This window comes from Ambystoma mexicanum, chromosome 9 (assembly GCF_040938575.1).
Source record: "Ambystoma mexicanum isolate Mex_15411 chromosome 9, UKY_AmexF1_1, whole genome shotgun sequence".
NCBI lineage: Eukaryota > Metazoa > Chordata > Amphibia > Caudata > Ambystomatidae > Ambystoma > Ambystoma mexicanum.
Genome location: NC_090931.1, coordinates 623,056,747 through 623,069,956, shown reverse-complemented (window position 1 = coordinate 623,069,956; position 13,210 = coordinate 623,056,747). Strand labels below are relative to the sequence as shown.

At 48.8% G+C, this 13,210-nt stretch overlaps 1 protein-coding gene across 1 annotated transcript in view; it reads right to left on the bottom strand.

Annotated features, from left to right (window-relative positions):
• PHF12 (PHD finger protein 12) overlaps positions 1–13,210 on the bottom strand; it is a 689,998-nt gene that overhangs the window by 588,947 nt on the left and 87,841 nt on the right. The window contains exon 3 of the mRNA XM_069615300.1: positions 7,874–7,946. Coding sequence (XP_069471401.1) covers positions 7,874–7,946 — 73 coding nt within the window. The remainder of the gene's footprint in view (positions 1–7,873; positions 7,947–13,210) is intronic.

Sequence of the window (13,210 nt, the reverse complement as noted above, 5' to 3'; positions counted from 1 at the left end):
TGGCGAAGTCCTCCCATTGCAGTAGCTCCCTTTACCATTCTCAACCTCATGTTATGTGCTACATATACATACAGCTGTTGCTTGGTGAGGGCCCCCCCTTTTCTTTAGCATATACACTAAAACAGGTCATCACCAAGCGCAACTCACCAGGGACCCAGTATCAGTACCTTTATGAAAATCTTAAACAAAAAAAAAAAAAAAACAAAAGAGGGTTCTGAGGGAGTCACCATGCCTAATGGAACCTTTCACACTAATGGACCCGTTTCCTAGAGAATGGCAGGAAAGGTACTTATTTATGAATTTGTCATCATACAGCAATCAAGCCTCTCAACAGTTTTCCCATGCACTAACTCTCCACATAAGGAACAATACTGTCTTAGGTAGTGTGTGCATCTCCAGCAATGGTACAAACAATATAGGCTTTTCCCTGAACTCCAACTATACATTGCTCCTCCCAACCAAGGTGTTCAAAGGCTCTATATTGAGGGGAATCAGTATATTTTATTTGTGCTACCAATGCCTATTTGTGGTTACCTTCTAACTGGGCTGGCCATGCCACATGGGGTTTGTGGTGCCTCCTATCAAGGTAAACGAGAGCCCTTGGTTTCCTCTTCATGACAAAAGCGTCATGTAATACAGGAAGATAATGGACCTCAAGTAATCAGGGATATTCTTAAAGCAATAATTCCCTGATACTGCACTTCTCTTAACTCCAGAGATATACACATACTGTCACAACTGCTAGAAGTCACTATAAGTGAAACAGGTACCCTTGCTAATATCACTGGTGAGTTGATAGCTGTGCACCTTGAAGCATTACAAAACAGTAGTATGCAATACGATTTTGGCAGAGAAAGGTGGCGTTTGCCAAATTATCGAAACAAGATGTTGTTCATTCATACCAGACACCTCACATTCAGTATAGGATGCCATTAAAAACCTCCAGAGTATTGTGGACCAAGTACACGTCCCTACAGGCACATTAGATATTGGCAGATCCTCGTGGACCCCAATGACAACATTCGGGTGGAAGTTGCGATCCATTTTCATGGTATTGGCAATAGTATTTCTTATATGTTTATATATCAACTGCCTTCCTGCAATGTGTCAGACAATAATAACTGTGTGCCTCAAACCGTCAGCCACTTCTGTTGCAAACACAAACGCTTTCATGATGCAGGAAAATGCATTAAGGAAATGATGGCCATGGATATCACAGACAACTGTTTTGCCGCACACTTATGTGCCCAGTTGAGGGTTCCTTAGTTCCAAAAGGTGAAAGAACTGATATTCAAAGGGCTGTTCGTGAATCTAGCTCAAGCATATGTGCAATTACTTAAATGAACAAGCAGTTCTTTAAGCGTGTCGCAGTGAAAACAGGAATAGACTTGATGGCCTAATTATGTTGGCCTAGTTTGCCAATAACCAGGTTACTCACCGCCGTTACCACCTTACTCCTAGTCCATATTCCCTTTCCTCCATACTGGGACATGTCTCCGTCCTGTGGGACGGGACAGGAGCACTTTGTAAAAAGCATCCCAAAACGTTTTCCAAAAATGTGTCCTTCCTCGCTTTCTTGCGCCGGGCCCGGCACGCGGCCATAACCCCGCCCGCCTTGGCTCTGCCCCGCGCATCGCCCATCAGTTCTTTTCTATTGCCAGGTCAGAGACCTATTAGCAATAACAGAGGAACCTTATTAGAGGTGACGGAAGGCGGGCGTATGGAGTAAAGGGGACTATGGACTGTGAGTAAGGTGGTCACTACAGTGAGTAACCTGGTTATACTCCTACGTCCCTTTTCCTCCATACTTATGGGAGATTCCCAAGCACTCCTAACAGGAACTACGGGTGGATGGAAATACCCCTTACTGAAAAAAGTTCTTCAGCACAGCCTGACCAAACTGAGCATCAGCTCTTGAGCTCTTGTCGAGACAATACTGCTTACAAAAAGCAGCTGGGGAGGCCCAAGTAGATGCTGTAGTGATGACTCCCAGGGGACATTTCTGAAAAGCAATCGCGGCTGCCTTGCCCCGCACCAGGTGTGCATGAATACCCTTAGGAGGTTTCAGCCCTTGGACGGTGAAAGGCTCCGTAACGCAGGCGGCGATCCACCGAGGAATAGTCGCCTTAGACGCCTGCTTACTGTGAGGGTTACCAAAAGTCACAAACAGTTGAGAAGAACTCCTAAGCTCGGAAGTTCTGTCCAGATAGAACTTAAGAGCCCTTGTGACATCGAGACAATGCAGAACCCTTTCTGCCTCTGAGGTAGGGTTCGGAAAAAAGACCGGCAGAGAGATCGACTGATTCAGATAGAATTCAGTTACCACCTTCGACAGGAAAGCAGGATTCCTCCGTAGGACTACCTTATCCTTGTGAGACCAAAAAGGGATGCTCCACCGACAAGGCCTGGAGCTCACTCACCCGCCTCGCTGACGTAACGTAACGGCGACCAAAAAGGACACTTTCCAGGATAGGTACTGGAGGTCCACCGTGGCCATTGGTTCAAAAGGCTTATGGCACAACACCGTCAGGACTACAATTAGATCACACGGCCGGTGCGGACTACGAATCGGAGGGTAGAGGCGCGTCAAGCCTGCAAAATGCCTTTTAACCACTGGATTACACAGAGTTAAGAACTTTGGTCCTTAGAAAGATAAGCGGAGACCGCTGAAAGGTAAGTTCTGCATGACAGAACGTGAACACCCGACTCTGCTAGGAAGGATACGAAGGACAGCACCGTGTCAATCGTAGCCCCCCTTGGGTCCAACTGTTTTTCCAAACACCAATGACAGAACCTGAGCCATTTACTTCTGTATTGGGATCTCCTGGCTGCCTGGATAATACGCATGTTATCCGCAGTTAAGATGTTCTAAAGACTTGAACTCAGGCACCATGCCGCCAAACTGAGTGATTGTGGGGAGGGGTGCCACATCTGCTGTTCCCCCCTGATGAAGATCGGGGGTCACTGGTAACCTGATCGGCGGATGCACCGACAGGTGTTGAAGTTCTGAGAACCAAAACCTGTCCGGCCACCACGGGGCTATGAGTAGAAGGGAACAGTTCACCGAGTTCATCTTCCAAATTGCTCGATGGACTAGAGGCAGAGGCGGGAAGGGTAAGCTCTCATGTTGTGCCATGGAATCTCGAGAGCACCCCCCAGAGAGGAGGCTTCCAGCCCCCCTCTGGAGGCATACTGAGGAAGCGTCTTGTTTACCACCGTAGCGAAGAGGTCCACCTCCGGTATGCCCCAACGCAAGAAAATCCATGAGAGGACCTCCGCCTTCAACTCCCACTCGTAGCTGACCACTGTCTGCCGTCTGAGGGCATCCGCTGTGACATTCAGCTGGCCCGGGATGTGCACTGCAAGCAGCCAAACATCATGAAGCACAGCCCACTCCCAAATCTGGATGGACAGGTCCACGAGAGGGGGAGACTTGGTTCCCCCTTGCTTGTTGATGTAATACATAGACACCACATTGTCCGTGCGTATGCGGACCACGTTGTTGGCTATGATCGGTCTGAACGCCCTGAGCGCTAGGAAGATCGCCAGAAGCTCTAAATGATTTATGTGGAGGACCTTGTCCTGAGGCGACCAGAGATCCGAGACCTGAAGAGGATCTAACCTTGCACCCCACCCCAGGAGGGAGGAGTCTGTCGTGTTCATCACCATAGGTGCTGGGTCCTGAAACCCCGCACCCACCGACAGGTTGCTGAGAGATGACCACCATTCCAGGTCCACTCTCATGGAAGCCGGAATAATCATCAACTTGGAATCCGGGTCCACAGCCTGACGCCAAGAACTCCGAAGAGCCATCTCGGTCCGCCTCATCTTGAGACGAGCAAGAGGAAGAGCCAACACGAACGAGGCCATGAGGCCCAGAAGCCTCTGGAACCACCAGGCCGACATGCTCTCAGACTGCGCAAACATCTGACACGTGGCTAACAGATCTGCCGTCCTGTCCCCGGTCAGGTACACTCTGCAGTCGATTGTGTTCCAGCAAAAACCCAGGAAAATCAAGTCCTGCGAGACTGTCATGGAAGGTTTCCGCCAGTTCACCGACAGCCCAAGATGGAACAGGAGCTGAAGGAAAGACTGAAGATTGCCCGCTGCTTTCAACAGACAAGGGCTGCGTAAGAGCCAGTCCTCCAAATACGGATACACATGGATACCCTGCAGATGAAGATAGGCTGCAATCACCGACATCTTCGTGAAGACACGCGGCGCCGAGCTGAGGCCAAAAGGAAGCACTCGAAACTGGAAGTGCTTCTCTCCCAAAGAGAAACGGAGATATCTCCTGTGTGGATTCCAAATCAGAATATGCATGTACGCATCCTGAAGATCCACCACACTGAGCCAATCGCCCATCTGCAAGGAGGACCGTATCTGGCTGGGCGTGATCAATCTTTTCCTACCCCAAGAGAAATTCAAGATGAACTGGGAAAGGTCTAGGATGGTACGCAGGCCAGCCTGGCTGGGTTTGGGCACGGTAAACAGCCGGGAGTAGAAGCCCTCACCTCGTTCCCCGAGGGGAACGGGTTCCACAGCTGTTACGCTCACCTGGCTCGCACAAGGGCGTCGATCCGACCCGGACAGCTGCGACCTCCTCCAATGTGAAGCGTAGTGCAGAGATGACAGACTGGACCGACCTAATCTCGTCTGCTTGACCCGTAGAAGTATTCTCCTGCAAGTGGAGAAAGGGATTTAGCCACCCGTGGATTTTAGTAATGGCACCCCACCGTTCTCCCCACTAATCACCACCGATATTCACTTTCAGTAAGCTCACCTTATGTTTGTAAATGATGAGCTCTCCATCCTGCGTAGAATGCAGGGGCGAATAGATACCAGTTACTTCACTGGTTTGAAGGCGTTGGAAGAGTTCCAGATGAATATTGACTCCGAGGTTCCAGGCGAGAACCCGTATATATAAAGTTCAAAGAGTTCAATATCTCCGATGTTCACTCTTGTACATTGCTTTCTTGTGTTGCAGCTGGGTCCAAGGGAAGATTGTCTTGTGGCAGCCGATGGTGTTCAGGCAAGAGTCTGTATTACCCAACACTGTCAGGTAAAAGATGCGTGCGTTTAAATTGCTGGTTTCTCTCCTTACAGGTGTGGCGTAAGAAGTTGCGGTTTGTTACAGAATAATGCCTCCGGTTGTTAAGTAAGTCTATGGTGGAGAGGTTGTATTTGTTGGCTCTCTCGGCTCACCTTGTGTTTCTTTTGTCCCCTAGATGGTGGAATTCGGCGGAGAAAATGATGGAGGCTGCGCCGGATCGAAAAATGCTGTGAGGACTGGCGAGTATGGCGCGGAGCTGGCGATGCGGCGCTGCAGCTGGCGATGCGGCGCTGCAGCTGGCGATGCGGCGCTGCAGCTGGCGATGCGGCGCTGCAGCTGGCGATGCGGCGCGTGTAGAATAATGTCCTTTTCAAGTCCGAAGACGTGATGGATCCGGAATTCAGGTAAGGATTGAAATAATTTCTGTTTTCAAACCTTTCCTTCTTCGTTCTTCTATTGCTAGCAGCTCTGGATTCGAGACGGGCGTGGCTGAAGACTGGATGCTGACTGCAGGCACGGTGAGCGTTACGCTGCTGTTCGGGCGTGGTTTAAATAGCCTCCAAAGTAGTTCCAAGTAAGAAGTCCCTAGAACCACACCCGAGTAAAAAATAGTCTCTGTAGTAAAATAGTCCCATCCAGGCCTCAAGCTGGCTTGGATTCATTTGCAGCATGGTCTGCATGAGGTAAGTAAAGTCTATGAGTCTGGCGTCTAAGGCGCCAGGACTGAACACAGACAGCCCCCAGCCGGGGCTTTATTAAATATCTGGATGCCTGCTCCCGGGGCTGATGGGCTTGATCCGGATGCCCGGGTGTAGGCATCATGACAGCTCTGAGGTCCAGAAGTTTCTGAACCTCAGCCTTGAGGGAGGGCGAGCCCGACAGCTGAAAAGGAGGGTTCAAGGGTAGGTAGGGGTAAGCGGAAGTCCGCCCGAGCGACTGACGAGACCCATCTGTCTTCGCTGATGGTCTGCCATGCTTCAAAATGAGAGACAATGCGTCCTCCCACCGGGGTCTCGTGCGAGCGCGGAGAACCCTCATTTTTTAGGTTTTTCGGTGGTGTTGCCACCTGAACCTGAGGAGGAGGCTGAGGAGCGGGAGAAAAACCGAGTCCGTTGTTGCCTACGGCGGTTATTCCCCAAAGGGGTATCCACTCTGCGAGATTTCCGGTCAAGGAAGCCCCTAAAGCCAGAGGAGGGTCGGCTTTGCGACAACGGTCTCTGGGTTTTGAAAGGGGTCTCAACAAGGACCGACAAGGACTTAGCTGTCTGAGTGCTATCCTTCGTCTTGGTGAGCTCTACATCCGTTGTAGAATGAAAGAGCTCCTTACCATCGAACGGAAGGTCCAACACCTTGTCTTGCACTTCTTTTCAGAATTTTGTGGTATGCAGCCACGCCTGCCGTGAGGCATAAACCCCCAGCATAAGGCCCCGAGCCAAGGTGTCTACGTGATGAGCCGCAGCCTCCAGGAGATCCTGGGCCAAAAACCTGGCGTCGGATAATCCCACTTTAAAGTCTTCCAGCTTCTCGACCGGGATGAACTCCTCAAACTCCGACAGACCTTCCACATCTGCATATTAGCCCCACGCTAACACCAGTTCGGCATTAGCCTCCCTGAGCTGCAAGGCTGAGTTGGCAAAAATGTTTCTCCCAAGGGAGTCAAGGAGCTTATCCTCCTTTCCCAGAACCTGAGTAGCCATTGTTGTGGAAGAGGATGCTGCAGGCCTGGACTGCAAAGTGGCCGCAGCCACCACTGTGGAGGAGGGGGGCGGACAAGATGACAAGGCCACCTCTTCCGAAGAATGCAGCCTGCATCACGCATCAATTTTCTTATTGACGAAAGGCTAAGGTTTGGCCAAAATAGCGCTGTGCCGGTATCTCGTTCTTGGTGTGTGTCCACGAGCGAACATTATGAATGGATTAGTTCCCACACTCTCAAGCATCAACAGCTCCTGCACATGTTGGTCCAGTGATTTGTTTCACAGCTTTGCGGCCTGTAATGTGCTTTCCCCTGTGGGCAGCCTTCTGTAGTGATGTGCAGGTGATCTGATGCACCTGTGACTAGCCATAGTGAATGCTGCTCAGGTGATGTGGATTATCCTCCCGACGGTCCAATGCAGATAGGTAAGCCAACCGATAACAGTAAAAATACATTTCAATTTAAACACATTTTTAAGTGCAACAATCTATGTATAAGGAATGATCCCCAATGGGGCGGAGGGGGCAGCAAAAGCATTATGAACTTATTTAGCTTAGTTTCATTATGTGGTGCAAACATGTTGAAGGCTGTACTGCCCAATTACAGCCAAATGTTTCCATTTGTTCCACTGTACTAGTCATCGCCACGTGCTTTGAGCTAGGGCTATTGTGGAGGGCTTTTTCCTAAATTCTTGGCCGCACAAGGCAGATTTTAGAGGATTCAGGCAGAAGATTAATTTCAGCAGTAGTGAAGCTGTACTGGTGCAGATGGTAATCATAGGCAGTATTAATACCAACCATGTTACTGCTAAAAATGTAACAATCCCCTTTTTATTCCTGCCACATAAAACTATAAATGAGTACTCATTTAGCCAAGTCTTCCTCCAGCTAACTAGTTCCCACTGACCGCATGCCTCACCCAAGAAGTATCACAAATATGGAAGACGATTACTCCAAGCAAAAGGGGCATGCATGTGGAACTCCTACTACTCTCCCTCTCTCTCTCCTGGAGAAAGTTCATTTCAAATTCTGGAATAAGCAGAAAATATTGCACTTTAATGGTCAGTTTGAAATTCTGCTAAACACTGCATATTTAGAAACTTTGGGAGAAGTCAGAACAGTTACCTTCCTGCGTATCGTACATCGATGGCACATCCATTCCCCAGGGGGCAGCATCTCTTCGCTCAGTGGTGGGTTACTGTTAAATGGAAAAGTTATAACTTCAGTCGAATTTTAAAGAAAATATTAACTATTTAGTTAATATTAAGTTATTCACAGAAGCGAGACCATTTTAAAACTCACATTAAGCACTCCAGAAACTCAAACCCTGACATCGCAACGCTCAAATAATGGCACCACAGCTCATAAGAGCCATGTAAATATCTTTCACATAGTCGTTCTAATGCCTCAAACTTAAGTTAGGATAGTATTTAATTTGAATACATTTTGGAACAGGAAACCACTTTCATTCTTACAGCAAAAAAACAAAACAAAAAAAAAAACACAGGAGAATGTAACATTTTGTCACCACGCAGTTGAAGGTGCAGGTCTCTGACATTAAAGCTCAAGGTCAGGTTAATAGTCCGGCTTTCGAGAAGGTGACAGTAGTACAAGATGGTTTACCTGCGAAGATAGTATTTGGGCTTAGTTTGCCTATTCACTGGGTAACATGAAATCAACATGGCTGGCAGCGTGCAAAAACAGTGTTTTAGTGCAGCATTTACTAAAAGGAATGAAAAAGACTTCAAAGAATTAAAGGGCCTGCAAAGCTTTGGCCTCCCCAATAGATCTATACTGTAAATACAGGGTCCCTACAGGTAGTTGGGATAATGGAAAACTGCTTTACCTCAATACGCCAATAAACCGATTTCACAGAATAACTAAACGAATTGGCTCGAATATCTAGGAAGCCTCCTATATTTCATCGCAAGCTAAGCTTCCTCTCAATCGAAAGAACTTTAGTTAGTGACCGTGCAACCTTTCGATTAGTAGTGTAAGGATTGTTCACCCTCAGTGGTGTCAGCAAATAGATTGTGTGCTTTCACGACCAATTGCTTTTTAAATTTACTTTTTGGAGGCGAGCGTTTTCACATCACCATAACAGCAGTAATGGGCTATAGTCAAGTGTCAAAAGTGTTTGTATAAGGGTCAATGCACATTAATGGGAAACAGTAACCTGGGGAAGGGTACACTGACCCTGATACTACTCATCTTAAACAACTCTCCAGACCCCACTGCGTCAGTTGACATTTACAACCAAAGCCTCCTCAAGGCTATCAATACTATCGCCCCAGCTAAACTATGCAAGTGAAACCTTGTGTGCACCTTATCTCTTGGTTTACGTCGCACATCAAAGCATTACACATCCACAGTGCCTGAGCCCCTATTCTTTGTTGCCTACCTCGCCTGCCCCACTTTGCCTGATCCAAGTCTTTTAAGACACCTTCACAGCAGCACTGCTATCCACCTGTGCTTCCTGTAACTTTACCCACCTAGCAACCGGTACTGAACCCGTTGCGCCCGACCACATGAGCACTGGATCACATGCGGAACCATCTATACCAACTACGGCTCTCTGCCAGTTCCTTAAATATTTTACTCACTGTACCAGTTGCAGCACCTTCCACATTGATACTTGCATCACATGTGCTGTGCATCTGTGGACAGTATTGTATTCGTTTTCTCACTGCCTCCGTTTTTGCTTAGCATCAGCCCTCTGTAATTGATTGCCTTAGCTCATGTTAGAATTCAACAAAGGTAGCAGGCGCCCCTCTCTCGGAAGAACAAGGCATGATAACCTGTTCAGTGGTTGTTAACCACATTGAGAGTTCGCAGCCATCTGCGTTTTGCTCACTGTACCTTTCACAGATGGGAAATATCCATTTGCCTATCAGTCTTTGTCACGCCCACATGGGCAGTCCAGCACCAAAATGCTACGGCAATTCCTCTCTGAACAAGAGTACCGACAGCAACCCCATACATGTGTTTCAGCCTTGTTGGGCCTCATCAGTGAGGTGAAGCTGTGCCACTAAGCACTATTGCTGTTGGTACTCTTGTTCAGAGAGGAATTGCCATAGCATTTCGGTGCTGCACTGCGCATGTGGGCGGGACAAAGACTGATATGCAAATGGATATTTCCCATCTGTGAAAGGTATAGTGCTATATAAATTGTGACACCTAAAGATAGTATACTGTCTCTAAACTTACACTGCAATAAATAAACTGCAGCTAGCTTAGACTTCTCCAGTCAGGACAAACCCCCCTCTTTGTACACATTTGTTACTAGCCCTCGGTCCCGAGTCTGGTTTGGGCTCTCCCTCCCGTATATACGATTGGGAACTGCGCCAGGATCAAGTGGATCGACTCTTCCAACGATGGGGCAAACCCCAGATCAACCTGTTCGCGACGGCGACGAACTCCAAGTGCCAGAGGTTCGCCAGCAGGTTCCCACAGCCGAGGAGCATGGGTGATGCTTTCTCGTTCCCTTGGGACGGCCTGTTTCTATACGCGTTCCCTCCATTGCCATTGCTGCTTCGCCTCAAGAAGTCCAGGTGCAGGATGATCCTCGTCGCACCGGCGTGGCCGAGGCAGGTCTGGTTCCCGGACCTTCTGGACTTTTCAACGTCCCCGCCAGTCAGGCTGCCGGCGGACGCGGATCTTCTCGCCATTCTACACCACGACCCACAGTCGCTGAACTTGCAGGCCTGGCTCCTGCAGCACTAGAGTTCGGAGGGTACGATATCCCGGCTGATTGCAGAGAGGTTCTTGCAAAAGCCAGGGCGTCCTCAACTCTCAAGTGTTAGTCATAAATGGAAGAGGTTCTCTGTCTGGTGCCGTGCACAGAAGATTAACCCTCTGCGGATTACGGCCCCTCAAGAGCTGCCATACTTACTGTCGCAGGCCAAAGCTGGACTGGCTCACGCCTCCATAAAAATGAAACGGGCTGCCATCTCCCGATATACCAGGACTACGGGACGGGCGTCCTTGTGGGCTCATCACCTGGTAAAAGAATTTATGAAGGGACTATTCCGATCATTCCCGCCGGTGAAGGCCCCTGCCCCGGCGTGGGAACTTAATGTGGTGCTGACCAGGCTCGGCTCATGGGAACCCCATTCGAGCCTATGCATTCGGCGCCTTTGAAGTTCCTGTCATGGAAGACAGCGTTCCTCGTGGCCATCACCTCTGCACGACGAGTGGGAGAGATTCAGGCCCTATCTTGCAATGCTCCATACTTGACTTTTCATGACACAAGGGTAGTGCTTAGGACGCACCCCTCCTTCATGCCCAAGGTGCCGTCGGACTTCCACCTCAACGAGCCCTTGGTGCTACCAGTTTTCTTCCCGTCGCCTTCGACGCCGGCCGAGAGGACTTTGCACTCGCTGGATGTAGCTAGAGCGCTGAAGTTCTAAGTGGACCGCACGAAGAGTTTTCGGAAGACGTCACAGCTATTCGTAAACTTTGGGTCTGTGAATCAAGGGAAGGCTCTCTCGAAGACTTCCATTTCCAGATAGCTCTCCGGCTGCATCATGCATTGTCACCGGTTGGCAAACCGACCGCTGCCCGGCCGTCCGAGAGCCCATTCGACCAGAGCGATCGCTGCTACCACGGCGTTCCTGTCTGGTGTGCCCCTGATGGACATCTGCGGGGCTGCTACGTGGAGGTCGACGCACACCTTCACAAGATTCTACTGCGTCGATCGGGAGTCCAGGGTCGGGCAAGCAGTGCTGCGCAACCTGTTCGCTTAAGGTGAGCCTGGTGAGGAGGTAAGAGATGCTTAATGTTGAGTTGTTGTATTGCTTAATGTTGAGCCTGTTGCCACCTCCCGTGGTTGTGCATGTGTATACTGCTATGTATTCCTTTATTCATGAGCATGTGAATCCATGCCAGACCCCATGCTGGAGAAGGAACAAGTTACTTACCTGTAACTGTTGTTCTCCAGCATGGGTCTGGCATGAATTCACATGCGAACCCTCCCGCCTACCCCTCTGCGGCTCTTCACTTGGTCATACTGCCACTTGGCGTGCTAAAAAATCTGAGGATGGCTGCCAGAGGCGGGGCTTAGGAAGAGGGCAGTCATTGGCTGGGGGCAGTATGACCCAGAGATCAGTGATTGGTTACTACTAAGAAAGACAGATCAGAAACAAAACTGATACTGATTTTTTTCTTTACTGTGGATTCCCAGCCCGACGACGGGGAATATTCCTGAGCATGTGAATCCATGCCAGACCCATGCTGGAGAACAACAGTTACATGTAAGTAACTTGTTCCTTCCTGAGAGGCTGGAATGTAAGCAGAACGGGTACCTAGCCTATGGTTTTTCAGGTGGAGGGGTAGGGGGTATGTAAGGGTGTGTATTTCCAGTGGTGGCTTGGGCATAATGGAGCGGCTAGGTGCGGAGATGGGAGCCGATGTGGCACTCGCAGTATGTGGGTATGGTGTGCCTGTAAGAAGTGCAGGAAGGAAGGGTGTGGGTGGTATGGCATGAGAGCTAGGCAGTATAGGCGACATGTCGCAGTGTAGGTGCTACTGAGATGGGGCTGAGACATTGTTAATCAATTACAATGGACTAATGCTAGTATAGACTAAAGCAGTGCTAGTTAATTACTGTGGGCTAGTATTAACATGAGCTAAGGCAATCAATTATTGTGGGCTAGTACTAACATGAGCTAATATTTCAAAGAAGGTAGCAGGCGCTCCTCTCCAGAAAGAACATGGCATGATAACCTGTTCTGAGATGAGTTTGCAGCACACAACTACCTTTTTGGTCACCCTTTAGCCTGGCTATGATAGACCCTTCCAAGGTCTTTATACCTTTTGAGGATTATTAAGGTTACACCAGTTACATGTTGCATTGGGTAAACCTGGTATTAACCCATTGGGTAAAACCGTCTTACAATCAGAAAAACATAAAAACAGAGTGTATTAGTGGCAACATGATGCCTTTATACTACTGTCTTGTTTTGGATCAATGTTAACACAGCACATGCTTGTATGAACTGACTATTTTTTGTTTCATGCTTTGCACCTATACTGTTTTGTATTTTGTGTGATTTGGGTGAAATATGTGCACCCTTTTGTATGATACTTACAATTCCTTCATAAAATGTTTAAAGAAATAAGGACAGCCACTTAATAAAGGCTGTTCTTTTATAAACTAATGTACTGTCTCTAAACTTACACTGCAATAAATAAACTGCAGCTAGCTTAGACTTCTCCAGTCGGGACAAACCCCCCCCTCTTTGTACACAGCAGTTCCCAATCGTGGCATGAGCGCAGCTCCCTGCTGAGTGAGTCGGCGATGTTTTTTTTTTTTATTCCTGCCAGGTGGAAGGGAACCAGAAACATCCCCTGGGCGACGGCCCAGTGCCACAGATCCTGGGCCTCCATGGATAGGGCTGGGGATCTGGTGCCCCCCTGCTTCTGTATGTAGAACATCGTGGTGGTGTTGTCGGTGAAGATCCT